Source organism: Cervus canadensis, chromosome 9 (genome assembly GCF_019320065.1).
Source record: "Cervus canadensis isolate Bull #8, Minnesota chromosome 9, ASM1932006v1, whole genome shotgun sequence".
Taxonomy (NCBI): Eukaryota; Metazoa; Chordata; class Mammalia; order Artiodactyla; family Cervidae; genus Cervus; species Cervus canadensis.
The window spans coordinates 19717526-19743373 of record NC_057394.1 but is presented as its reverse complement, the minus strand read 5'-3'; the positions used below and the strand labels follow the sequence as shown (position 1 = coordinate 19743373).

The following is a 25848-nucleotide window of genomic DNA, read 5'->3' as shown; positions in this document are numbered from 1 at the left end:
AGGAGTAGGATAACAGAGTAAGAACCACTGGCTATTCTCTACCCGCCCCGCAACCCCAGTACTGTAAATTTGTGACAAAGTGAGGCTAGCGGTGAAGGACGACATGTAAAAGTTAGGTGAAAATACTAATAATTACAAAAAAGGAATGTGTTACCATGAACTTCTTTTTTCTTTGCTTAAAAACATTATTGTATTTTGCCAAGTGGAAATCAGAAATCACTGTTATAAACATCTACATTTATTCCTTTTCCTAAAGTTATTTCCCAGTCTTCTTTGAATATCTAGGAAATTATAGATATATTTTTAAAAATAGTCAAAATTCACATTACCAACTCAAAAAACCTCAACATTTGGTTTCTTAAGGTGAATTGCAGTCTTTATTATTGCTAAATGAGCACAATTTTCTTTAGGAGGCATTTTTTAATAGTTCATAAGATGTATACATTTGAGATCTTATTCTATTGTAAATTTTAAATATGAGTTTTTAAAGTCTTTTCTTTATTTTGGTTTTGCCAAATATACAGATATATCTATTATTTCGGAATTATTGTTAATTTAATGTTTCATATTTTCTAGAGTCCACCTGGTGAATGATTTTATATCTGATGCTTACTAGAGCCTACTGAAGTTAAAATCCCACTATAGATATTACTCAGAGGAAATTCATCATAAATTTAAAAGTAGATAATACACCTATTAAAATGACCAAAATAAAAAATAGTAATAACTCCAAATACTGGCATGGATGTGAAGAAAACTGGATCTCTCATATATTGCTAGTGGAAATGTAGAGGACTTCACTATTCTGGAAAATAGTTTGGCAATTTCTTGTAAAACTAAACACACACTAACTCTTGGACATTTATCCCAAAGAAATGAAAACTTATGTTTATGCAAAAATCTCTGCATTAATGCTTATAGAGGCTTTACCCCTAATAGCAAAGTACTGGAAACAACCCATGTATCCTTCAGTGAGTGAAGAGTTCTACAAATTTCGTATATCCAAACAATACTACTACTCAGCAAATAAAAATACTACTCAGCAAATAAAAAGGAATGAATACATGCAACAACTTGGATGGACCTCAAGGGCATGCTCAGTTACAAAAAAAATGAAGCTTAAAATGTTACATACTAGTTGATTCCTACAATGATAAAGATATAAAGATGAAAAATAGATTAGCCGTTGCTTGGTGATAGGGACAAGGGGTGGGTCAGGAGCACAACAGAATGCTTTTGTGGTGACAAAAAAGTTCTGTATGTTGACTGTGGTATGGTTACACTAATCCATACATAGGATTACATTGCATAGAAGTATAAACATGCACACACATGCAAAGAATGTAGGCTTAAAAAATCATGAAAACTGAGTAAGTTCTATAGTTTCATTAGCAGCAATGTATCAGTGTTGGGCTTTCCTGGTAGCTCAGAAATAAAGAATCCACCTGCAATGCAGGAGACCTGAGTTTGATCCCTTGGTTGGGAAGATCCCCTGGAGGAGGGCGTGACAACCCACTCCAATATTCTTGCCTGGAGAGTTCCCATGGACAGAGGAGCCTGGAAATGTCTGTGAGACTTTGATATGGTTTTATGAGATGTTTCCATTGAGGAAAGATGAGTGAAGGGTACCCAGGACTCTACTGGTTTTGCAACTTCTTATGAGTCTATATTGATTTTGAAATTAAAATAATTTTTAAGAATAGTAGCACCATTATAAAACACTATTATACATTTTAAAAATAGGCATAGCCTACTGGTATTTGAATGCAATTGGCATCTGAAACAACCTCTTTTCAAAGGCTTGCTTCTAAAAGTCTTCAGTTTGAAGTGATTCATTTTTTTTTTTATTTTAATTCAAGTATGCAGTTGTGTCACTTCAAAAAATATGGTCTGTGAACATAAAAGTTTCAGCTCTGTCCTCCACACTTTTTCTTCTTCTTCGAACGCCCTTTATTTGACCAGGAAGGATGTCATTTCCTAGAGCACTGAGAAAGCCACATTTAACTTGAACAGCATTGTTCTTTTAGGTTATTAAGGGTATTCAATTTTCTCTGATGGTTGCTACTCTGAGTTGGAGACTCTTCTGAAAAGTCAGACTGAGAAAATTGCCCTAGTTCCAATACTCACACATACACACAAATGCCACAAAACTTTGGAATTAATACAATCAATAACCTTTGAAAATGGAGTTAAAAGCAACAATTGAATGCTAAGATGTAGCAAACTATCTTGTTCCCTTTTTCTTTGAATATCAATGTGGCCAGGGAATTGAGAACCACAATAGAGAGTTCAACTGAACAAGCATTTATTGAGTACCTAAATCATAATACCTTACAATGATGTTCATGTTATGCAGAGCAGTACAGGTTATAGTGATGAGGAAGAGTCCATACCATCCAAGCGATGTCAAATTTGCATCCCCACTATTCACACAATGCTGGATACCTGGGGTCAGTCCCCGGGTCAGAAAGATCCCCTGGAGAAGGGAATAGCTACCCACTTCAGTATTCTTGCCTGGAGAATTCCATGGACAGAGGAGCCTGGTGGACTAGTCCATGGGGTTCAAGGAGTCAGACACTACTGAGCGACTAATAACTAGGCTTTAAACTGGCACATTGAGTAAGAAACGGCAAAGCTTTATATAACACCAGTGACAAGGAAATCAAACATTCAGCAGAGTCAAGGGAAGAAATAGCTTAGCTACCTTTGGTGAAAATAGGGTAGGTCTCTGGAGAAAGGCATCAGGTCAGGAGAGTAGTTGCAAAGCTATGAAAATTAAAGTGCTATGAACAATGGTTTGCAGGACTGCAACCATACCAAATGAGTAAAATGTATAAGAATTTGGAATTTCACATACAGAATTTCTCTATTTTCTGTGAATGATATGGGATACATGTGGATAAAGTTTTTTTTTTAATTCTGCTCAATTGTGGATAAAATTTGGCATTTTCAACAAAATATCCTATTTCAAAAAGTGAAACTTAATTGCCCCGTCATGTCTGATTCTTTGCAACCCCCATGGACGGTATCTTCTGTCCATGGGATTCTCCAGGCAAGAATACTGGAGTGGGTAGCCATTCCCTTCTCCAGGGGATCTTGCGAACCCAGAGATTGAACCCAGGAAGCCTGGCATGCTTCAGTCCACGGGGTCACAAATAGTCTGACACAACTCAGCGAGTGAACAACAGCAGTCCTATCTGGAGAGGTAGATATGGCGGTACTGATAAGAGCTCAGAAGAAAAGTCACCAGACTCCTCTCTTTTGTTCTCATTTCTGTTGGTTTTGTTGATGGAAAGTAAATCCTAGCATTAGTGGATACTAAACCATTCTCCTTTTTTTTTTTAATGTAAAAAAGCCAATTATATTCTACTGTGCTTATTTGATTTGGACTACTTAAAGTGCTAACCTTCTATCGTTGATCAGGTTAATTCTATTTTATTAAAGCCAACATTAAATTATCAAGAAAATTAAAAATCAAAATGATAATCCTTTACTATGAAATGCATTAAAACTAAGGTGGATTAATGGATGGATGAGAAAGAGAGATGTGTGAAAAAAAATCAGTGAAGAAAATTTTCACAAAATTTTGGAAAGAAAATACAAAAAAATGAAGAGGATAACAGGAGCTTTTGGTGCATAGATAGATGATAGATGATAGATAGATAGATGATAGATAGGTAGATGATAGATAGACAATAGATGGCTTCATTTCTTGAAATAATAACTTAAGGACTTTGTCAGTTTTCTTGGTCTGAATCGAATAGACTGCCAAATATTTCTCCAGCACAGATGGGTTTATTCAGGATCAGCAGAGAACTCAATTCAAAAAAGAAAGGAGGGCACCTTTTTGGAGGAGAAAAGGAAGTTGGGAGCTCTGTTCTAGTGAATAGAGTCCTTGGCTTTTCATTGGCTGGGTCCTCGTCTCTGCTATTGTTGCAGGTGTGATAGCTCCCCCTTCTGGTCTCCCAACTCTATTTAATTGAGGGTTTTGTTTATTAATTTTTTACAATGTACACCAGAAAATTAAGAAAATGTTACAGAAACCAAATTCTTGCATTAGAAACCTCAAATATAGTTTCCAGGCAAAGGATAAAATGATGGAGATAAGCTGTGGTAGTGGAAAATATCCATTTATATGGAAATACCTTTTTACTGCCCTATCTTTACATTGGCGTCATGCTTTGTCAGTATCTGAAGTCTCTGGGCATGTAATTGTCACCTGGGGCCCAGGTCTAGCCAATAAGACTTTAACTCTCCAGGAAATCCAAACAATAGAAATTAGACTTGTCTTCAGAGCAAGAGCACAAGAACAGAAACAGGTAGTTACTTGACTAAACCGTCGATGTTATATGTAATGTCTAAAAAATACGTCACAAATGTTTGTATCTGGCTTCCCTAGTGGCTCAGTGGTAAAGAATCAGCCTGCAATGCAGGAGACACGGGTTGGATCCCTGGGTTGGGAAGATTCCCTGGAGAAGGAAATGGCAATCCACTCCAGTATCCTTGCCTGGGAAATCCCATGGACAGAGGAGCCTGGCGGGCTATAGTTCCATAGGACTGCAAAGAGTTGGACATGACTTATTGACTAAATAACAATGTTTGTATCCAGACATGAAAAAGGGCTTTCTGTATTTTTTTTTTCTGGTTTTGGTCCATTCCATTTTAAACATTCTGTCCTCTTAAAAGTCAGATTGGAATTTTCAGTGAGTCTAAAAAAGACCTGATTGGTTTAGAATTGATTAACTTAGAACCATTCACTGCTTATCGTATTCAAGGCAAATAGCACTTCATTATAGGTGGATTAGTAGCTCCTCTGAATTGCTGCAAGAATTTCTCGTCATAGTCAACCCTGGATCCATCTTCCAAAGTTCCCAGAACTGCAAAGCTTCAGATGCCTGAAGATGATGTCTTGGCAGTTCCACTGCTTCTCAACAGGCCTGGATCTCAGAAATCCCAGACAAGTTGATATTGATCCTTTTTAAAAAGTTATGTACAAAGGAAGTGTATCTGCCAACCTCCTTTAGAAACAGGGTCAAATAACCAGTTGGAAAATTTTCCAAAGGTGTCACATTAAACTTTAATAATACCTTCATTTTTATGGGGCTGTTAACTTTGGAAATTGCTTTCACATGCATTATCTCATTGCATGTTCTATTTCATTGAAACAGTGTCTAGGTTTTAGGGCTAAATTGCAATGACATAGATATCAAAATGTTGGCAAGGACAATTCAAGAAAAATGATTATTCCTATACTGAACAGAAGTATTAAAGAGGAATTGGCTGACTTCATGATTAAGTACTGCAAAGGACTAAGATTCTAATGGCTCCTTTAGCCTGCTGCCCAGCTGTTGAAGGTTTATCAGAGCCATTTCACTGTTCTGTTTTGTTTTTCGTTTTCAAGGAGAAAATGAGTCACTTCTTTTTTGTCCCCTTCCATCCTTCTTATTCCTGATTTTTTTTTCCAATAAATCTTTAGGTCAGCCCAACCCCAGGCTGCATCCGTGCCCTTATGAAGATGCTATACTGCGCTTATTGTCGAGGACTCCCCACTGTGAGACCATGCAACAACTACTGCCTCAATGTCATGAAGGGCTGCCTGGCAAATCAAGCTGATCTCGACACCGAGTGGAACCTGTTTATAGGTAAGAAGCATCCCCATGGATTCAAGCAGAGGGATGTGAGGATAGCAGGTGTTCATGGGGCCTGATGGGCAGGTCCAAAGTGGTGATGACTTGTAGAGACTAGGAGGATTGAAACACAGAGAGAGAGAGTGTGTGTTTAGAAAATCATAAATATTATGTTGCATTTTTCTTCATTTTTTTTAATCCTGAAAAATAAGACTTCTTGGTCTATTGTGATGGACAGTCCTGTTGAAGATAGTAGGAGCCAGCTGTATTGCAGTAGCTGATCTGTCTGATGAAGATAGAAGTAATCTTGTTGAATTTCTGGGAGCACCTGTGAGTAAGGGACACATTAGAAAAGAATCTTGTTTTAAGAAAAAGCCCACAGTCCTGTCTCTTTCTTATTGTAGTGTCTCAGCATAATCACAGATATTAGTAAACAGTTCCTGCCTTAAACATCTATGGTGAAAATAGCTCAATATTTTTGCTGAAATATGCAGATTTTCTTCCTCAGCCTCCAGAGAAGAATGTTTTCAGCACAGCAGCATGAAACAGCCTTCCCGTCTTTAAAAGGGAGGCGGGAGGGAGGTGGGGGAGTTACAGAGTAGGTCTGTGAATCACTGCTGTGGTCTGGAGATGTAGAAACCACTCAGGAGACTGCACTGCCAAAAGATATTTCCCAAGTTGCTATCCAAGGATAAAAGGACAAATTTCATAGGCAGGCTTCTCCCAGGAAAATACACAGGCCTTGAAAGAGTAAATGTGTTTTCTCCCCCTCTGTCAAATGGCCTTCAAATAAAAGTAGTTTTCAACTGCATTTACTGGGGTTGCATTGTGACAAGCAGAGTGGGGCCAATAACAGTGGCATTCCTCAGCCTCAGAGGGACTTCATCATTTATGCAACCCTCTAAACTAGAAGTCTTGCGTAAAGCCTTCTGACATCTCAGATTTGGGTAGGAAAGGAAAAAGGTGCATCAGAATGCAAAGAAACCTTAGCAAAAATGTGCAGTCAGCCTTGGCAGAAAAACTCATTAGCTAACACACTGCTTTCCTTATGAAGGCCAAAGAAAATGGTTGTAAAGTTTTAGAAAGATTTTAGAGTGGGTAGATCCAAATGGAAGTAATCTAACAAAGATCTCAGAAATCATTACCGAGAGAATAAATTGACATATTCTACTCTTTCTCTTCAGTGGGAGGACAAAATCTATTTGTATAATCTTGAGTTACTTCATTTGAGAAATGAGGGGGTTTTTTAAAGGTTAATCATTAAGGTACCTTTCTAACCCAAAAAGGTGTGATTCTTTGCTAAGATTTTTGTCCTTTGCTAAGATTTTTGAGAGGAGTATGAATTTTTTAGACACATAAGCCTGAGCTTCTAAAATATAAGTTTAGATGAATTTTGGCAAAGACGTTCTACCTAAATAATGCTAATTTAAAAACACTTGCATCCTTCATTAGCCTACTCAATTCAAAAGGAAAAAGTAATTCACATGTAGTATATTGGTATAATCATATTATCACTTACATATGTAAAGCCTAAACTGAAACAACTGTATAAATCATTGAGTGGTAAAAGTAAAACAAATCTGTAAGTTAAATGCAAACTATAAATAAAGAAAGCTTAAGGTTACCACATTAAAGTACTCACATCAAGAAATCTAAAAAGGTGTACCTATTAAAAAAAACAGATAGTCTCATAGCATCATCACTTTTGAATCATAAAAATTATTCATACTGTTGGGTTAAAATTGCCATAATGCATAACGCAGTCAAACTGTTTTGGTCAGCTTGCAATTTACTGATGAAAGTAGGCATGTGGATTTTGTTAAATAGAGCAGGACATGATCAAAAATGAGAATATGAGCTTGTTAACTTGTAAGAGCAACAGTGACTTCTTGATTGACATTTTTTCTCAGTGTTGTTGGCTGTTTCAACATGAAACAAATCCTTATACTTCAATCAGCTGGTTTTCCTAGGTGCCAACTTGATGTGAAATGGAATGCCTAAAAAATCATTTGATTTAAAAACTAAAATTTGAACTTTGAAATTTGAATCTATGATGGGGTTACCTGTGGTGTCTTACCATATGTTTGAAGGGAAGCTGGTAGTTGGGCCTACATTAATATATTTCATAGCCCTTGCTCTGCTATATCCTTTTTTATTAGTCCTAGAGATCGCTAAGAAAATTCTTCCAATTTTCTTACCTTGGGTTTGGCTGCGGCATTGAGAATTGACCACCTGGATAGACTTATAGGGCAAATTCTGTTCTTGCCAATACTTGTCTAGATGTGAGGTGTGAGTTCACCAACTTATTACATGAATTAGTCAAATGTGCCAAGTCCATTTTCCACACAGATACATCCAAGATGACAGTATTACAGTGTTCACGAATGCAGCAGCAAAGATCAGTGAGCAGATTAGTAATTCAACAAAAATTATATATAATAGCCCCCTCTCTGCTCAGCACCTGCATCCCATCACTCTTAGACTTCCAGCGTTTCGTCATCAAACCCTTCATTCCTACTGCTGTCAACTGCACGTGCTGTCTCTGTCTACCACATTAATGTCCTGGTTTATACATTTTATCGGTTGTTTTTTTATTATGTGCTCATCTAAACGGTTAACAGTGGCACGCAATCAACCAGCAGTCACAACGAGGATTGAATTGGTGGCACATTCTCATAATCTTTACAATGCCACGAATTAATTGAAAGTGAAAGTGATTTGTGACGATTTAGAATTCAGTTGGTGTCTGCATTATGTCAAAAGAAAGACACTTTGCTGATAAAGTGAAATGTTTTAAGTGTTCAGGTAAAAACCCCAGTGGTATTCACATTCACTTATGAAGTGCTGCAGTTTTTTTGTTTCTTTTTTTTAATCCTAGGGAAAAAAATCAGGAGTGCTACTTGTGGTATATTTTCATAGTTCTTTAGAAATTTTAGCTCTGTTAAAGTAGGGGAGACCCAGCTCAAAAGATTCTTATTATTATTTAAAAAAGAACTTATTTTTTCCTTCTTTAAGTAAGGAGTTTGTTTTTCTTTTTTTTTTAAGTCGCTGGCAGCTTTGAAGAAGATGCTGCCAGCTCCACTGTAGGGTACATGAAAGCCTGGGTTCGCCTCTCTCTGGAGGTGTCCGCTGCTGCCTAGGTGCATGCGGGATTCCCCAGTACAAAAGCCCAAGCGGGCTTCAACCCACTGTATCTCCCACTTGCTGCATCCAAGCCCCCTGCCCCCCTTCCCACAGCCCCCAGGAGCAGAGGGATGTGAGAGTGGCTTTTAGCTGGTTCCCTCTTTGAAACAGTGCAGTAGGAGAATAATTTGAGGGTACTGACAGTCTCTTTTAGGCACTTACCCCAGGTGTTGCTGTATATTCATAGTCAGCTTATTCTAGCCTGGTTTTTAATGGTTGTCTAAATGCAAAAGGGTTTTCTTGAAAAGTGTTTATGTAAATTAAAATTTCCTAGAGGGAAAAAATAAATAAACAAAAATAAATAAAATTTCCTAGAGGGAAACGGATCGTGGACAGAACGTGCCATTTCAGTAATATCCTGTGGTTCTTTTGAGTGTTTGGCATGGATACCAGCATTCCACAGATAAGAACAGTTTCATTGACGAGTAACCACATTGCAGATTACACCTAGCTGGTGAGCACAGAAGTTAAGGCTGAAGTTACATTATATAGCTACAATAGATCTTGCTTCTATTTTAAAATCTAGGATGTGTGGAACAGCCTCCCCCAAACATCTGGTACCTTCTATAACGAGAGAATAGAATAGACTGTGAGAATTAGGGAAAAAAAAGTTTTTGTAGGTGAGGAGAGGCACATATTGGTGAGACCAAAGATGGATTCCATGTTGTTCTGTACTTTTTTTAAACACTGAAATGTTTCAGGAGGCTTATTACTATAAATAGAAGGCGAAATTATCTCTATAGTTCCATGTAGAAGTGAGACCTTACCATGTTTTTTTCCCAACATTGGAGCTTAAGGTTTTAGATTATTCTAGTTTGTAAGATGCTTATAATCTTAACATATTAATTCAAGTCATTATATTGAATAAGCTAGAAACATATTTTTTTTTTTTTGCCCTCAGGGAATTGAATATAGTTAAATTAATTATAATCAACTGTGATGAGGTGTTATAAAAATAGAGACTCAGGATCCTAAGTGTCTACTTCTCTGGGGGACTTAACTTCATCTGGGGGTGTCAGAGAAGCCCTAGCTTGATAAGTATAGAATAAAGTACTCATTCTATGACTAAGTATTGAATTACCATTGTCAAACACAATTGATGTTGAGCAGCCATAATACATACAATTGTTACCTTACAGGCTCCAAGTATTAGCAAATCTTTGTGACAACTTCAATAGGTGTAGCATGATCTATCAGTGGTTCTTAAATACTTATTTGTTTAATTTTTGACATGGTTTATGATCCACTCTCACCACCATTGACATGGACTTGAATTGATAAGATTTGGAAGATGTGCATTCATTTTTGTCCAGAAAAGGTTGAGTTCCCTGATCTATTGATACCCTCCAATGAGAGAGAGACAGAAAGGCAGTTTGTATTTAATTTAGGCCTTTAGGCCTTGCACTCATAGATCAGACAAACCAATGATATCAAATTCTCTGGGCTTCCTCCTTTCAAACAAACGAAGTCTCAAGACAGAAACCTGGCGTGACAACATCAAACATGAAACCTAAGGTAAGTACTACATCTGTGCTAGGCCAAGAGACAATGCAGTGGATACTATTCATTCACCCTCTCATTCATTCATAAATCCAGCAATGTTTACTGAATGTCTAGTATGGACCTTGCTCTGATTTAAGCAAGGGAGTCAAGCCAGTAAGAACCTGCCTACTAAGAACATGGCTCAGTTCATGTCTATTGAATGAAGTAAATGAAAACAAGTAGGCAGAGGCATGGAAGGGAATGCAGTAAGAGGCTATTCTGTGTTAATCTGTAGGTCTACTCGTTTAATGGAAGTATGACTAATTCAGTCATTTAAAAAGTGCATATCCCTGGATGAGTGCAGGGATGGCAGAAACAAATCAGGTAATGAGCCTGGTTCTTTCACTGTGACAGCTGCTATCAAGTTGTAAATTAAAGCCAGCCGCAAGGAAGGTGTGTTAGGTCAGTCAAAGGACTTGTGTCCCATTATAAATGGCCACTTGGGGACACAGATGACTTTCTTAGGACCCGCAAGAGTCATTTCACCCTCAAGGTATTTAGTGTATTTGCAACTTTCTATTTGGGGAAAATGTTGCTAGATAAATATGTATCATTTCTTATAAATAAACTTGGGTTCACTTTTTATAAAATAAGTGGACTGTGAGATGTTGCATTTCAGAAGGATACAGAATACACACAAGGAAGTATTTCAAGCATTTGTGTAAGATGCTCCTCTTTTAAAGACTTTCTTAAGCATGAAGTCCTATAATATAAATCTGATACTTTTTTTAGTTTTAAAGAATTCTATAGTAAATATGACTCTGGCTGATATATTTAAATCCCATGTCTCAAAAACCTCTAGACCCTAAACATAGAAAATCATTTCAAGAACTGTAGTTAGCAGCAAACTTTCAAGACTTCTTCATCTCTGCTTTGTAGAAGACAAGAGCCTATTCAATAAAACAGTCCAGAAACACAACTCTAAAACTGAAGAACAAAAGTCAAGGCAATTATTGTAGAATCTGGTCTCACCATTAGCTACAGAACTTACGTTTGCCCTTGTGCATTCTTAAAAGCACCAAGAAAGATTAAAAAAAAAAAAAAAAGAAAAACAGAATTACTTTATTTTCTATCAGTTGAAATCTAACCCCTCCCAAACCCCTGCCTTCTTTCTATAGTTATTGATTCAACATTTCTCGTTTCTCCTGGACATTTATCATATGCTGTGTTCTCTCTGTAATGCTGGCAGAATGCATAAGCAGTGCTAACTACTCATTGAGAAGGGGAAAAAAAAAAAAACAGAAAGAAAGAAAATAGTTGGCTGGTACCCAGAAGCCTTTCATGAGCAGCATTTGTTATCAATTTCCTACTTTTGGAGAGTGGTTTCCTTCTGAACTCTACATATGTGAAAATATTGCTATGTGGCACAGTAGGGTTAATGTCTTAAGGGTGGTTTAATGTAGGGGGCGACTCAGCAAACACAGAGGGAAGGAGGCATTTCCCAACCTCTGAACACTTACTATTGCTAATCTTGAGGCAACAGCTCAAGGGATTCATGGCACTGCAATTTCCATTCTGAAAGTCTCAAGCAGACTTTCCCATGGATCAAAGCAGGCAAAGCACATGAAACTAAAATTACTTGGTGCAGTAGACAAGTAGTCCTTCTAAGGTATGCATATGTATTTCCTGGGTCCCCAGTGCCAACTTCTGTTCATCCATTTCTTCCAGTTCCCACACACTCAACTTCTATACAACTTATAATTGTACTTACTCCATTTCCCACAAATACGATATTCTAGAGTTTCAAGTTGGAATTCATGGTGCAGTATAATATGACACCACCAATGGCCTGCAACAAGGCATATCAATTATTGCAAGTACAACATTCTTTAGGATACAAGATGTTCCATTTACAATGGGAAGTTCACTGAAATACCTCTTCTGCCTTATCCTGCTCTCCAATTTCTATGAGAACCAGGGACAGAAGAATTTAGTTTACCAGGAGCAAGCCGAGCACATCAAAATGATTGAAAGTGGCTAGAGAATTTCCTTTGTGTTGGCGATTTCACATTTTGCTTTCAATTTCAGTGTTTCCCATAGAAATGGTTTAATTTGATAATTATAACAGAAAGTACTTGTTTTTAATAATCGACATCTGATTTTAGTAATGTGATAGTTTTCACTGTCATGTTTTCAAGTTCAAGCTACAACACAAGATGTCTGGTTTGGGGCATGCCACGATAAAATATTTGATGATTCTTTACAATGGAATTCAACAGATTTCAAGTTAAATAGCTCCCAGAAATGCAACAAAAATCAAACACTACCATTAGCCCACTGACAGTCTTAGCAATTCCAATTTCAGGAAATAAGAGGAACATGAGGTAGAAAAAAAGGGTTCTGTTGCAGAAACTAGAAAACAAGAAATATGAATAGGGTGAAGTTAGCGAATTGTTAAAGACAACATTAAAACACTGTTGATGCTATGTATAAAATAGATAACTGCTGAGAACCTACTGTATAGCACTGGAAATTCTGCTCAGAGCTCTGTGGTGACCTAAATGGGAAGGAAATCCAAAAAGAAGAGGCTGTATATGTGTATGTCTAGCTGATTCTTTGTCGTACAGTAGAAACTAACACAGCATTGTTAAGAAGCTATACTCCAATAAAAATTAATTAAAAAATTAAAATAACACATGATTGCTTACAAATAATGACCTTATAACAAGTCCTAGGACCACTGTGACCAAAAATCCTTCATGTGGTGAACAATTTAATGAATAAAGGGAGGAAAGGAGTAAACTCCTAAAATATGCAAATCCCTTTGAGAGTCTTGATTAATAGGGAAAATCTTTATTTTAACCCAAGTAATAGGTCCTTGTATGATGCTGCCATACTTTATTAAAACATCTTAATAATAGTATTGTTAAACCAGGGTACTTGGACTTCATTTCCCATAGACATAACATTTATGTTAAATAGATATAATTAGATCTTAAGTAGAAATATATTAGGTATAAATATGTCCTCCAATTGTTCTAAAAGTTCCTTTAATTCATTATTATCTCAAAAGTAGAGCTACTGTAGTTCCCTGGTGGCCTAGTAGTTAGGATTCATACTTGCACTGTTATGGCCCAGGTTCCATCCCCAGTCATGTAACAGACCCCACAAGCTGTGCAGCCAAAATTAAAAAAAAAAAAAAAAAGATAGAGCTGCTAATTATGCCTTAATGCTTTAGTCGTTTTTCCTCAGGCTTATTTCTTTAACAAATATAAAATACCTCAGTTTGTAAAGAATCTGCCTACAGTGCCAGAGACCTGGGTTCGATCCCTGGGTTGGGATGATCTGCTGGAGAAGGGAAAGTCTATTCACCCTAGTATTCTGACCTGGAGAATTCCATGGACTGTGTAGCCCATAACGTGGCAAAAAATCAGACACAACTGAGCAACTTTCATTTTCACAAGCTGTGCAGCCAAAATTTAAAAAAAAAAAAAAAAAAAAAGGTAGAGCTGCTAATCACATCTTAATGCTTGTCATTTTTCCTCAGGCTTATTTCTTTTACAATTATAAAAAATCTTTTTGAACTGTTTTCTTTTTATCTTCTTTTCTTTGTGGATTGTTTATCATGAGCAAATACTCCAAGGAACCAGAGGTGAAGCCAGGTTAGAAGAGACGGCCCTAGGAATTATTCTGATGGTTAAAAACATGTTTTCATTGGTTACTCTGAAAGGGAAATTGGTAAAAAATGTCCTTGGGAGTAATTGAAACTTTTGAAATCCTTCATGGGATATGAAAACTGTGAACTGGTAAGTCACTTAAAAATATTGTGTCTAGATATGTAGTAAGATAGCCAGGAGAGAATTTAAATTAAAATAGAGCATGAAATATGACTTGTCCTTCAAATAACAGCTTATATATAAATCCCACATAAAAAGATATATCCTTGATTTTTTTTTCCTTTGCATGGATTTAAACAATTTGCTACACTAAGAATTTCCTTTATTATAACCCCTGAATAAGTGAAAATTAGAAAGAGAAGTGAAAAAATAAGCCAGTGAATATTTGACATTACCCCAAGAAGAGATATAAGTATCATATTTTCATTCTTTAAAGTGCTGGGATCTTCTAGAAAGATAACACTGATAATTAATGTCAAAAAAAAACCCCCAAAAGACAAAAACACCAAAAACCCAGACAGTATTCACCTCTAAAATCTCAATGCTCAGGAAATTAACTGATTTAGTGAGAGACCTCAAAATAATATCAAGTGGGATGAATAAGCTAATAGATGTAATAGAGTTTTGGAAGTAGCAACTATCACCTCTTTGGCCGCCAGAGTTGATGTGGTTTTGAGATTGACTAAGTCAGAAAGTGACTCCTGTCTTACCTCAGCCCTATATCTATCACAAGTAACTTCATACTAGCTTGAAAAAGTAAGGTCTCCATTGGAAGCAGAATCACTCTTCTATAAGAGAGTTTACTGACTTCAAGAAAGGGAGTTTTCTGAGAATCCATGACAATCAGCGGGTGAGGGCAGTTTGGAGTTCTTGATCTTAAAACTTATGCATATGGCTCCTGGTTTGCTAAATTCAAAGTCTTAAACTTTTTTTTTTTAGATGAGTTCTTTATCTTACCGTAGTTTTGTGTTCTGAATTCTTCTGGGTTAACATAGTCATAGAAATGTATTCCATAGTCCAAAATCTATGTATAAAACCCAACCAGATGGGAAAACCGAAATCAACAATAGTCCTAAGAATATCCGGGAGGAGTAATTCTACAAATACCAGTACACAGTGCACTTGGAAGGTGTGGATCATGCATAGGAGCTGACTTCTAAAAAGTGATTCCACAAAGTGAAATATATATATACATACATCCCTTCATTCATGAGCCTTGTAGTATTTTCTATTGAACTGCTGTTTCTGAATATAAAATATTTGGCAAGCTCACGGTAACCCAATTTAATATATGTCTAATACTACCATTTATTGGTTGAGATCCACATATATACTCCTCAAGGGTGTCTATGAGAGGTTGAATGTTGAAGTGTGTCTTGCTACTTACCTATGATTATAGTATCCAATTCTAAAACTATGAGAGAGTTGTAAGAAACTTTATTCCTCTTTTTATATGGTTCTTGGTTCCATTTGGAAAACATGACATACATAGCAATAAAAGCTAACAGATATTGGACATTTACTTTCTATCAGGCAATACTGTAACCATTTTACCCTTTTAATCCATATGATAGTCCTATTAAGTAGTCAATATTATGATTTCCATTGTACAGATAAGTGACATTTCCAAGGTCATACAACATGTAAGTTGCAACTATCAGGTTTTGGTTTCAGAGCCGAGGTTTTACTGTTTAGGAAGTAACTCTGAGTCTCTGGCTATATGAATTGAGGTGGGAAATATTGGGAGAACTTGAGTATTTACTATAGTGAGCACTGTCCGATAGAATTTTTTTGCATCAATAAAAATAGTCTATGTCTGAGCTGCCCAACATAGTAGCTAGCCATATGTAGCTACTGAGTACTATAACTATGTCTAATGAGACTGATCAGTTGAATTTGTATTTTATTTTGATTAATTTAAGTTCAGTCACATGTAGCTTTTGAGCACTTAAAATGTGACTAATATGTCTGAGGAACTAAATTTCTCATTTCATTAATTTAATTAATTTAATCACTGTAAGTGGGTAATGGTTATGCTATCGGACAAGTTTAGACCATTGAAATATCTATAATTTTCATCATGTAGCTCAGCTTCTGAATACGTCTAATTCTCTTCAAAGAAGTGTGCAATTAGATGCCTTTTTGTGCTTAGATCAAGACTGGGCATATAGTAGATACAAAAGAAGCAAAAACTGCACTCCCCATTCCTGAGAAATTCTAATTTTCCAAAGAGATGCCATGTATGCTTTCAAAGTGGGAGTTTAATTAAGCGCATAGTTATGAGCAGTAGTCCTTGAATCACTACATGAGTTTGAATCCTGTCTCCACTGTATATTATTATGTGTGACTTGAAGAACATTATTTAACCGTCATAAATCTCCAGGTGTTTTCACATCAATAAACTGGAGATAATAGAACCCACCTCTTAGCTTTGTGAGAGTGAAGCTAGATAATGCATCTGAAGGATCAGACATGTCCGCAAAGGTAGCATGGAAGAAGAAGCCATGTGGGTTTCCATTGAGGTGAATAACCTATGAAGGTATGAGCAGAAAATAGAAAGCAACAGAGTAGGCAAGGAGACAGTAGAAGATCAAGGTAAGTAAGTCCACCATGTATCAACCTTCAAGTCACAAACTTTCAAAGATGAGACCGTGCATTTCATCACCGTCAGGTGTGCATGAAATTGCAGCTTGCCCTCCATCTCCTACTGCTGACCATCCTTCAGCTCCACCATCTCCCACCTTTGCACCATCCTCCAGTCAGTAACTCTTCTCTCCTCTTCACCCGATGCCAGCCCCAGTATGCCAGCAGCTGTACTGTACTACTGTACCTTTCAAGGTACTGTACTCTAAGATTAAAAAGTCTTCCCTACTTTTGTTTGTGCTTTATGTATTATTTGTGCAAAAAGTATTATAAATCGATTACAGTATAGTACTTTATAGCCAATTGTGTTAGTTGGATACCTAGGCTAACTTTGTTGGACTTACAAACAAATAGGATTTATGAACATGCTCTTAGAACAGAACTTGTTCATATGTAGGGGACTTGCTATACTAGAGTCATGCATACAAAAGAGGTAACCAGGGCAGGCAGGCCAAAAAACAAAGGGAAAATGGTAAGAGGATAGTTAATCAGAAAGAATCAAAGTGGACAAGATTAGAGAAAGTGCACTTCATCACACAAGCTTCCTCTTACCCTGTTTCTGGATTTTCCTTAGCTCCTGGGAAGCAGAATCCATCCCATCAGAGAGGGCCTTGCTCTTGCTCAGGTGAATAAGAATCTGTTGACACTAAGATGGAAAAAGAGTCGTGCAGAGATAAGAATAAGCATGATGTGCTTAAGTGCTTGCGAAGAAACCAGGCAAGCTGATATAGACACACTTGCTGGCTATGCTGGAAGGTGGGATTGGTCAGGCCTGGATGGCCGAAGCTTTGAAAGTCAGTCAAATACTTGACTTTCTTTTGTCTTGTAGGCAATGACAAGTCACAGGACATTTTCATCCAAGGAATAGCAGGGTCTAAGCAATAATTTGGCATGCGAGTAAAGGATGAATTCAGATGAATGAGACCAGTGGTAGCGAGACAGTCACTGAAATGGGGCATAGAAGGAGAAAGGAAGACAGTGCTAATGATAGAAGTGAAAGTAAAAAATTATAGGACTTCATGTCTAAATATAGGCAACTAAAGAGAGGGTAAAGAAAGAAACACATCAGATTTGACTAAGACAAACACATGAAAGAAAGATGATACTGTCGGCCAATAGAAAAGCTACCTTGGAATATGACAAACATGGATTTCTTCCATCTCTTTAAAACCTTGCTGGACTTGAGAAACAGTGGTACCCAAAATAGGAATGTCCCACTGGATGCTGAAAATAGTAGTGTTTTGTGTTCTTTGAATAGAAGACAAGAATGCCAAGAACCATTGGAGGGTTTCCACTCCAAACGATTCTGTAGCCAACTTCTCTACTAAACTCCATCAGATTGTTCCCAGAATCCCCTCTCCTGGGCACCACACAGGTGCCTACATGTTCTTCCCCTGTGAAATTATACTCTCTTTACCTCTAAACGTTAAACATTTAACAGCCTGCTCATCAGTATGAATTCTCAGAATGAGTCTTTATCTGTACCTACTCTGCAGCCTCTTTAATTAAGTGTAGTTAGAATGTTATCTGTGCAAATATGACAGTGCTTAACAGAATGTTACAATGAAGACTTGCCTTGATCAGTTCTCAAGATATGTGTGCATGCTAAGTTGTGTCCAACTCTTTGCAACCCTATCGACTGCAGCCTGCCAGGCTCCTCCATCCATGGGATTCTCCAGGCAAGAATACTAGAGAGGGTCACCTTGCCCTCCTCCAGGAGATATTCCCAACCCAGGATCGAACCCACATCTCTTACGTCTCCTGCATTAGCAGGCAGGTTCTTTACCACTAGTGCCACCTGGGAAGCCCCAAGATACATTTCCTCATTACTCAGGAACCCTTTGATGGTCATATTTATCATATATACATTGAGATTTTGTAGTGGCAGTCAACCCAAGAGTAAATTTATTTTCTATTGGCTTTGGCTTTTGCCTTTCTTAGCACATGAAAACTAGGGTCACCTAGTTTTTTGGTCACCTCCAAGTTCTGAATTTCATGTTGAAGCGTGAAATTCATTAATTTTACAAAAAGCTTGCCTCTGGGGCGCTCGTTTCTTTCAGTGACAAGAATGCCCTGTATTAGAAAACAACCCCTTACTTCATTGCATGCCTTATAGCACAGCTGACACCAATGAAAGCAACATGTAAGGACTAATGTAATCTATTAATGGGTTTCTGAACATGGAGTCCATCCAAGACGCAAGACAAGCACACACAATGCAGCTTTTGCAATGCAGCATTGGAAGGAGCAGTGAGATTTTTTTTTTTTTTTTTGAATCTCATATTGCCAAGTTACTGATTTAAGAATGCCCTAGAGTATAAATTATTTCACCAAACCTCTATAGTGACTTTTGTCGAATGCCTTCTGCTTAGCCCATTAAAGGTGAAAACCATGAAATATTATTTGATTTGTAACCCAAGAAAATGCCTTAAAACCACCTGTCCCTCTTTGGAAAGCTGCCAGAATAAAGTGAGAGGAAAGGTTGCGCCTGAGAACAATAATTGGAGGTTGCAGCATGTGGCTCCGATCAAAGGTTGAGCCCATGGCTGTATGCAGGCTTCCAGTCTCTTTGGAAGGATTTCCATTTGTTTTTCTTAACCCACATAGGAATCCTGGGTTTTTAGGTCAATGTTGCAAACAGTTTAATAGTGGCCATACAACATTTAAAATAAAAAAAACCTGACAATGAATTGTGCTGAATTGTTATTGTTTTCCTTTGAATTTGGAGAGGTTAGTTTCAGTATACATTTAATTTCCACGTGGAATTGGTAGATATTAAATTCCACTTTTCCTGAGTGCCTTGGGATTATTTTTTTTAAATCACTTCAATTCTGCTGTGTCATCTATGGATTCCTATCCATTTAATCGGTGATCACTGGCGTCAGATTGCTTGTGTTCATCACAAACTTATTAAATTAACCATTAACATATAAGATAAGAAAAGTTGAATTTAAAGCTACATCCAAGCATTTTTTAAGATGCAGAAACCTACAGTTTGGAAAAGCAAAATCATAAACTTTAAGGCTCATTTGGCAAATTGATTATAAGATAAAAATCAAATTTTTTATGTGAAACTTCTTAATCTGGCAGAGAAGCGTGAGAGATGCTATGGCAGTTCAGGAACATGCCTGTGATCCCTCTGATTAACTGTCTATTTATACGGGAATGCAGCAGTAATCTGTGCTAATTATTACCTTCTAGAAGGCATCCAGGAGCTTATTTAAGATTTAGGCTTGCCTTTTTATTGAGCACTTACTTACAGTCTGTCAGGTAATGTTCTATCTGATATTTTTATGCTTTAACAAATGAGTCATAATTAGTGCGTCACTTTTGATTAGAGTGTTTCTCTATTTCATTTAAGTATCTTTACATTCTCCTGAACACACAAAACTCTTTCTTTGTTGATCATGTAAAGAGACACTTGAGCCTAAGCCTTTAGTTGAATGAATAAAATTACAAATTAGAGGATCTTACTTAGAAGGAGATTAATATATATATACGCATTAAGCTTAACAAGTGGGTTTTATATACTAGGAACTATGGTGAAGAAATGGCTTTACAAATGGTTATTCTCTGGCCTTGATCTGCCTGAAATCAAATTATTTGTTAATATTTATTTTGAAATAATTTTTAACTTACAAAAAAGTGGCAAAAATAGTACAGCTCACATATACCCTTTATTCATCTTATCCTAATGTTTCAGTTCAGTTCAGTTTAGTTGCTCAGTCGTGTCCGACTCTTTGCGACCACAGGACTACAGCACGCCAGGCTTCCCTGCCCATCACCAACTCCTGGAGCTTACTCAAGCTCATGTACATCGAGTTGGTGATGCCATCCAACCATCTCATCCTCTGTCGTCCCCTTTTCCTCCTGCCTTCAATCTTTCCCAGCAGCAGGGTCTTTTCAAATGAGTCAGTTCTTCGCATCAGGTGGCTAAAGTATTGGGGTTTCAGCTTCAGCATCAGTCCCTCCAATGAATATTTAGGACTGATTTCCTTTAGGATGGACTGATTGGATCTCCTTGCAGTCCAAGGAACTCTCAAGAGTCTTCTCCAACACCACAGTTCAAAAGCATCAATTCTTTGGCGCTCAGCTTTCTTTATAGTCCAACTCTCACATCCATACATGACTACTGGAAAAACTATAGCTTTGACTAGATGGACCTTTGTTGGCAAAGTAATCCTAATGTTAGCAACATACTTGTATAACGATATAGTACAACAGTTAGAACCAGGAAATTAGCACTGATAACCATAACCAAACTGCAGACCTCATTCTAATTCCATGAGTTTATCTTTTCCATGTTTCAGATCTCAATTCAGGGTCCCACATGCATTTAGATGTCTTGTCTCCTCATTCTCCTGCAAATCTGTGACAGCCTGTCAACTTTGCTTGTCTTTTATCATCTTGACACTTTCATTGAGGACCAGTAGTTATTGAGCAGATTTATTCTCAAATAATATTTTTTAATTTTGGGGAAACATTTTTATTGTTTCCTAAACCCTCATAATGTGTCTGGACTTCATCTCAAATGTTTTCCCATAGTAGGATTCTGAGAAATAAGTAGGAGCATATGAAGAGTACTGTAATTACTGCAATTATGGAAAAGTAATTTACTGGCTGTATAAATTGAGCAGATTTCAAATAGAGTAGATAGGCCATAAAAAGTGAGAAGGATATTGAAAATAAATATTTTGGGAGCTGGGAAATTGCTGGTTAAATGCACATACCAAATGTAAATGTTTTGCTAACATTTGTATAATTTAGTTTCTTAAAACTAAAGCCATAAAGTTTTTTTTTTTTAATTTAAAAAAATCAGTAGATGCCAAGATGATCAAGTGTTGGCAGACATCATTCTTCCTCTTGTCTATCTGGTAGATATGAGATACCTAAAAAAATTTCATTTTGTGATAACTTGGTTAAAATTAAGTAAAAAAAAATCAGCAGAATTCTTTCTAAATTTATATTAGTTAAAGCCCATTTAGGAATGAATCATTGTGGAAAGTGGTGAAATATTTAAAAGAGGTGGGAAGCATGATAGAGGGAAAGGTCACAGAATTTGACTCTAGAAAGACCTAAGGTAAAGGCCCAACTCAGCCACTTGTTAGTTGTCCGGAAATCAGCAGCCTCCAACATTCATGAGTTCTTGTATTAAAACCAGATGTTTTTCTAAGAAAATAGCCCTATCCTCAGGTATGCCCTGCATCAATGCCATGTTTCCATCTGCTCAAGCAAAACCTCCCATGGGGCCTGTAAGTTTCAGAAGGGGATGTCAGAAACACGAATTTCCTGTATTAACAACAGCAAGTTCTTCTCCATTGTTTTATTTAATCATCAAAACAGTCCTAACAGACAGGTGAAATTATTGTTCCCTTTTTATAAAGCAGGAAAGCGAGCCTCAGAGAACTCCAGGTCACGCTGCCCTGAAGTGGTAGAACCAGGGTGCCAGGCCAGGTTTGTCCAAAGCCAAGCCCATGTTTTTAGCTGGTAGTCTATGTCAGCGAGGCCTGCTGCTGTCCATGGAGTCGCAGACACGACTGGGCGACTCAACAACTATGCCACTCACCCAGAGGAGTGCTAGAGAAAACAGATCTACTGTCGATCATAGACCTAGAATAACTGGTCCCTACAGCCATCCACAGCAATCACTATGAACTCACTTCTTAATTTGGCTTTTGAACAAAAAATAACGTCAATAAAATATTGCACACAACCACTTAAGCTTTCAGCTTGGATAAGATATATTATTCTGAATTATAAAGCTGACACTGGGCTGGGCTGTATCACTTTGAAAGCTTGTGGAACTGTTTCTCTGAAACTATCCTTACAGTCTGACCAGCAGTCTGCAGTTGAAGGTGTTATAAGAACCATTTGGCAAATACTGTTTATTGCACTTGTACAAGGTACCTAGAATAGTCGAATTCATAGAGTCAGAAAGTACGCTGGTAGCTGCCAGGGGCCCACAGGTGATGGGGGTTGGGAGGTAGGTGAGGAGTGGGGAGTTGATGTTTAATGGGGACAGAGTTTCAGTTTAGGAAGGTGAAAAATTCAGGAGATGGATGATGGTGAGAATTTCACAACAATGTAAACATACTTAATGCCACTAAACTGTGTAATTATATATGGTTAAAATAGTATTTTTATATTATGTGACTTTTGCTTCCCTGGCAACAGCTGGTTAAAGAATCTGCCTGCAATGCGGGAGACCTTGGTTTGATCCCTTGGTTGGGAAGATCCCCTGGAGAAAGAAACAGCTACCCATTCCAGTATTCTGGCCTGGAGAATTCCATGGATTGTATAGTACATGGGGTCGCAAAGAGTTGGACACGACTGAGTGACTTTCACAATTAAAAAAAAAAAAAAAGCATGAAAAAAGAACCATCTGGGTTGAGCTCACTACTAAACTGAAAGTGGAGATGCCCTGGGAAAAGCATCCCACTCTTTCATGCAGGGTCCCCTTTAATGGATTCAAACAATGAGGCAAATCTAGTTCCTAAGCGACTAGTTTAATTTCATCTGTTGGAAAATGTAATTATCATGAACAGTCATTTCCCCCTGATTCCTTTGACCCATCGATTGTCAGAGCAGCCCACCTGTATTTCATGTAACATGGAAGTTTTATTATTACAGCATATCCTTGGAGTCACCTAATTCTTTTTTACTTTTTTGGATTTCTCTTTTATTTATGTTCTTTTCCTGTGTTTCTGTGTCAATATGCAGTTTACAGTTTTCAATGAGGTTAATTTTAAATAAACCTACTCTCCATTCCCTTGGGCAAGTTCTTTAAGCTTTCTGAATCTTGGTCTCATTAGTTAGGAGGTGCCGTCTTTTCTTAGATGTCAGGATAAAAGTAGTGTGTGCAAAGTATGTAATATAATGCAACTTGGTGATAAAGAGGAACTATAGATTGCCAACCCTAAGAAGGTGAAGGACTGTATTTCTTCAAACAAGTTTAAAAGTGAGAAAGGAACTTAAAATCTGTAGTGATATTTGAGAAAATAGAATTCTGAATTAGATTATTGTTAATCTATCGGAAGAATGTTAATAATCACAGACGTCTGATCAGGAGCCCAAGCACAAGTTCCTTTATTTCTGAGTACCCAGGGGAAGGCTGGTCCCCTGGTGGCTCAGATGGTAAAGAATCTGCCTGCAATGCAGGAGACCTGAGTTTAATCCCTGGTTCGATCTCGGGAGAAGGTAACCAACTCCAGGAGAATTCCATGGACAGATTAGCCTGGCAGGCTACAGACCATGGGGTTGCAGAGTCAGACAGGACTGAGTGAGTAACACTTTCACCTTCACCCAATAGATACACCTTGATATGCCACTGAGTATTGTTAAAATGTGGTGTTATTCTTGGATAACATTAAGGGATTTAACAAATGAGGAAGCAGTACTAAGAATTGCTAAATACCACAAATTGCCAAATAACAAATAAGCAATAAAATATTACTGAAATATTTGAATACATTGCTCCCCATAGAGCTCTGAGATATGGGCAAATGTGACACATAGGATCTCAGCTTGTTAGTCCAAGGCTGTGTGTTGAACACACTGTGTAGAGAATAAATTCACCATCTTACAATCAGTAACACCCTTTTTTCCTTTCTATTCAGTATTCTTTTGTTTTCCTTACCCAGCAAGTAACATGAAAGTGATTAGACCAGTATTCCCAGATCTTCTTTCATGTACAAAAACCAAATAGTGTGGACAAAAAAAATTACATAAAAAATTTCGAGGATCTTAGTGATTCTTCTAAACCAAATAACATGAAATGTGTTTCGGAGTAATATGAGCTGAGAAATTTCCATTTAAATTTGCAAGTGTTGCTGGACATATGCCAAAGTGGTAACTACAAATACTGTTTATAATACAGAAAACTGTTTTGCAAGGTGTAATTGGTCTTTGCCAAAAAGATTTAATCAGCATTACTTGAAGGACTCTTTAAATTATCATACCAGATGTCAGTAAAATATAAACCCGGCACATTTATAGAACATTTTGTTTACCGACGTTTCTTCATTGAATTCTCAACAAGTCAAGAAACTAATGGAGCCTCTGAGTTTAAGTGTTTGGCCAAAGCACACGACACCTGACTCCAAATCCACAGTTCACAGATAATCCCTAAATTTAGTTAAAGCGTTTTTGAGATAAATATTTATTTCACAGATTTATTTCCAATACAAAGGGAAGTAACACTGTTGAGAAATACTTTAAATTTTTCTTCTGGAAAAGTTGGCAATTTTTTAACTCATGGTTAAAAAAAAATTCACAAGTAGAAATAAACAAGTTTGTTTCGAGTCATTAGTAGGAATAGAAGAAAGATACAGCGCTGTGGAAAAACATGGAGACTATTAATAAGTGAAAAAGGAAAAGATGAGAAGCTTTTTTTTCATACCTTTGGGCTTTAGAATATTACAAGGGCCTGGGATAAGAAAAACAGCTACTATTGAGTGAAAGAAAGAATGGTTATAAATATATTTTTGCAAACCTGGGAAGAGCCATAAGAATGAAATGGTTGTGTCAAGAATAGCAGTTGATTAAGAAATGGCATTGATTTTTCCATAGTTCTAAAGGCAGAGAAATCAGAAACCAGGATAAATGAAGTTAGTGTAGGGTGACATAGGAAAAGTCTGACTTGCAAGAAAAAAGAAAGGGAAGACATTGAGAGTGAGTAGTGAATGCCCTTTGCTTTCTCTCTGAGGACTATTTACCCATTGGCTTCCAAACTAATTATTAATTTACTAAAGCCTCATTAGCCATTTCCTCTATGCTTGACACTGGGCTAGGCACCATGGGACCAAGGGGAAAAAATGAAACAAACAAACAAAACCCAGAAATCACAGTATCAGGGATCTCAGAGCTTTGTAGGGGGCTGGATAAACAATGCCAGTCAGGTCTCTCCCAAGAGGAAGAGTTTGTGTCTGCAGCAAGTTGTTCGGCTGAGCAGGAGACAACAGGGAGAAGACAGTGAGCATGTTCTTAAAACACCTTCTGACTTGTCTCCTACTGCTGTCTCTCTTAGCATCTTCCAACCCTGAACCTTCTGTCTTTTACACTGCACGTTCTGAGTTTGTCTAGACCTACTCTGGTTGGTACTTCCTCTGTGTCTTTAATTCTCTGCTCCCCTCTGCTGTATATATCAGATATATATATATATGTATGTATCTATCTATAATATATATATTTATATATATAAATATAATAAATATAAATGAATATAATAAATAACACAT

The 25848-nt window shown here is 37.2% G+C and overlaps 1 protein-coding gene across 1 annotated transcript in view; it reads left to right on the top strand.

Moving 5' to 3' along the window:
• GPC6 (glypican 6) overlaps positions 1-25848 on the top strand; it is a 1184501-nt gene that overhangs the window by 800719 nt on the left and 357934 nt on the right. The window contains exon 4 of the mRNA XM_043478329.1: positions 5477-5642. Coding sequence (XP_043334264.1) covers positions 5477-5642 — 166 coding nt within the window. The remainder of the gene's footprint in view (positions 1-5476; positions 5643-25848) is intronic.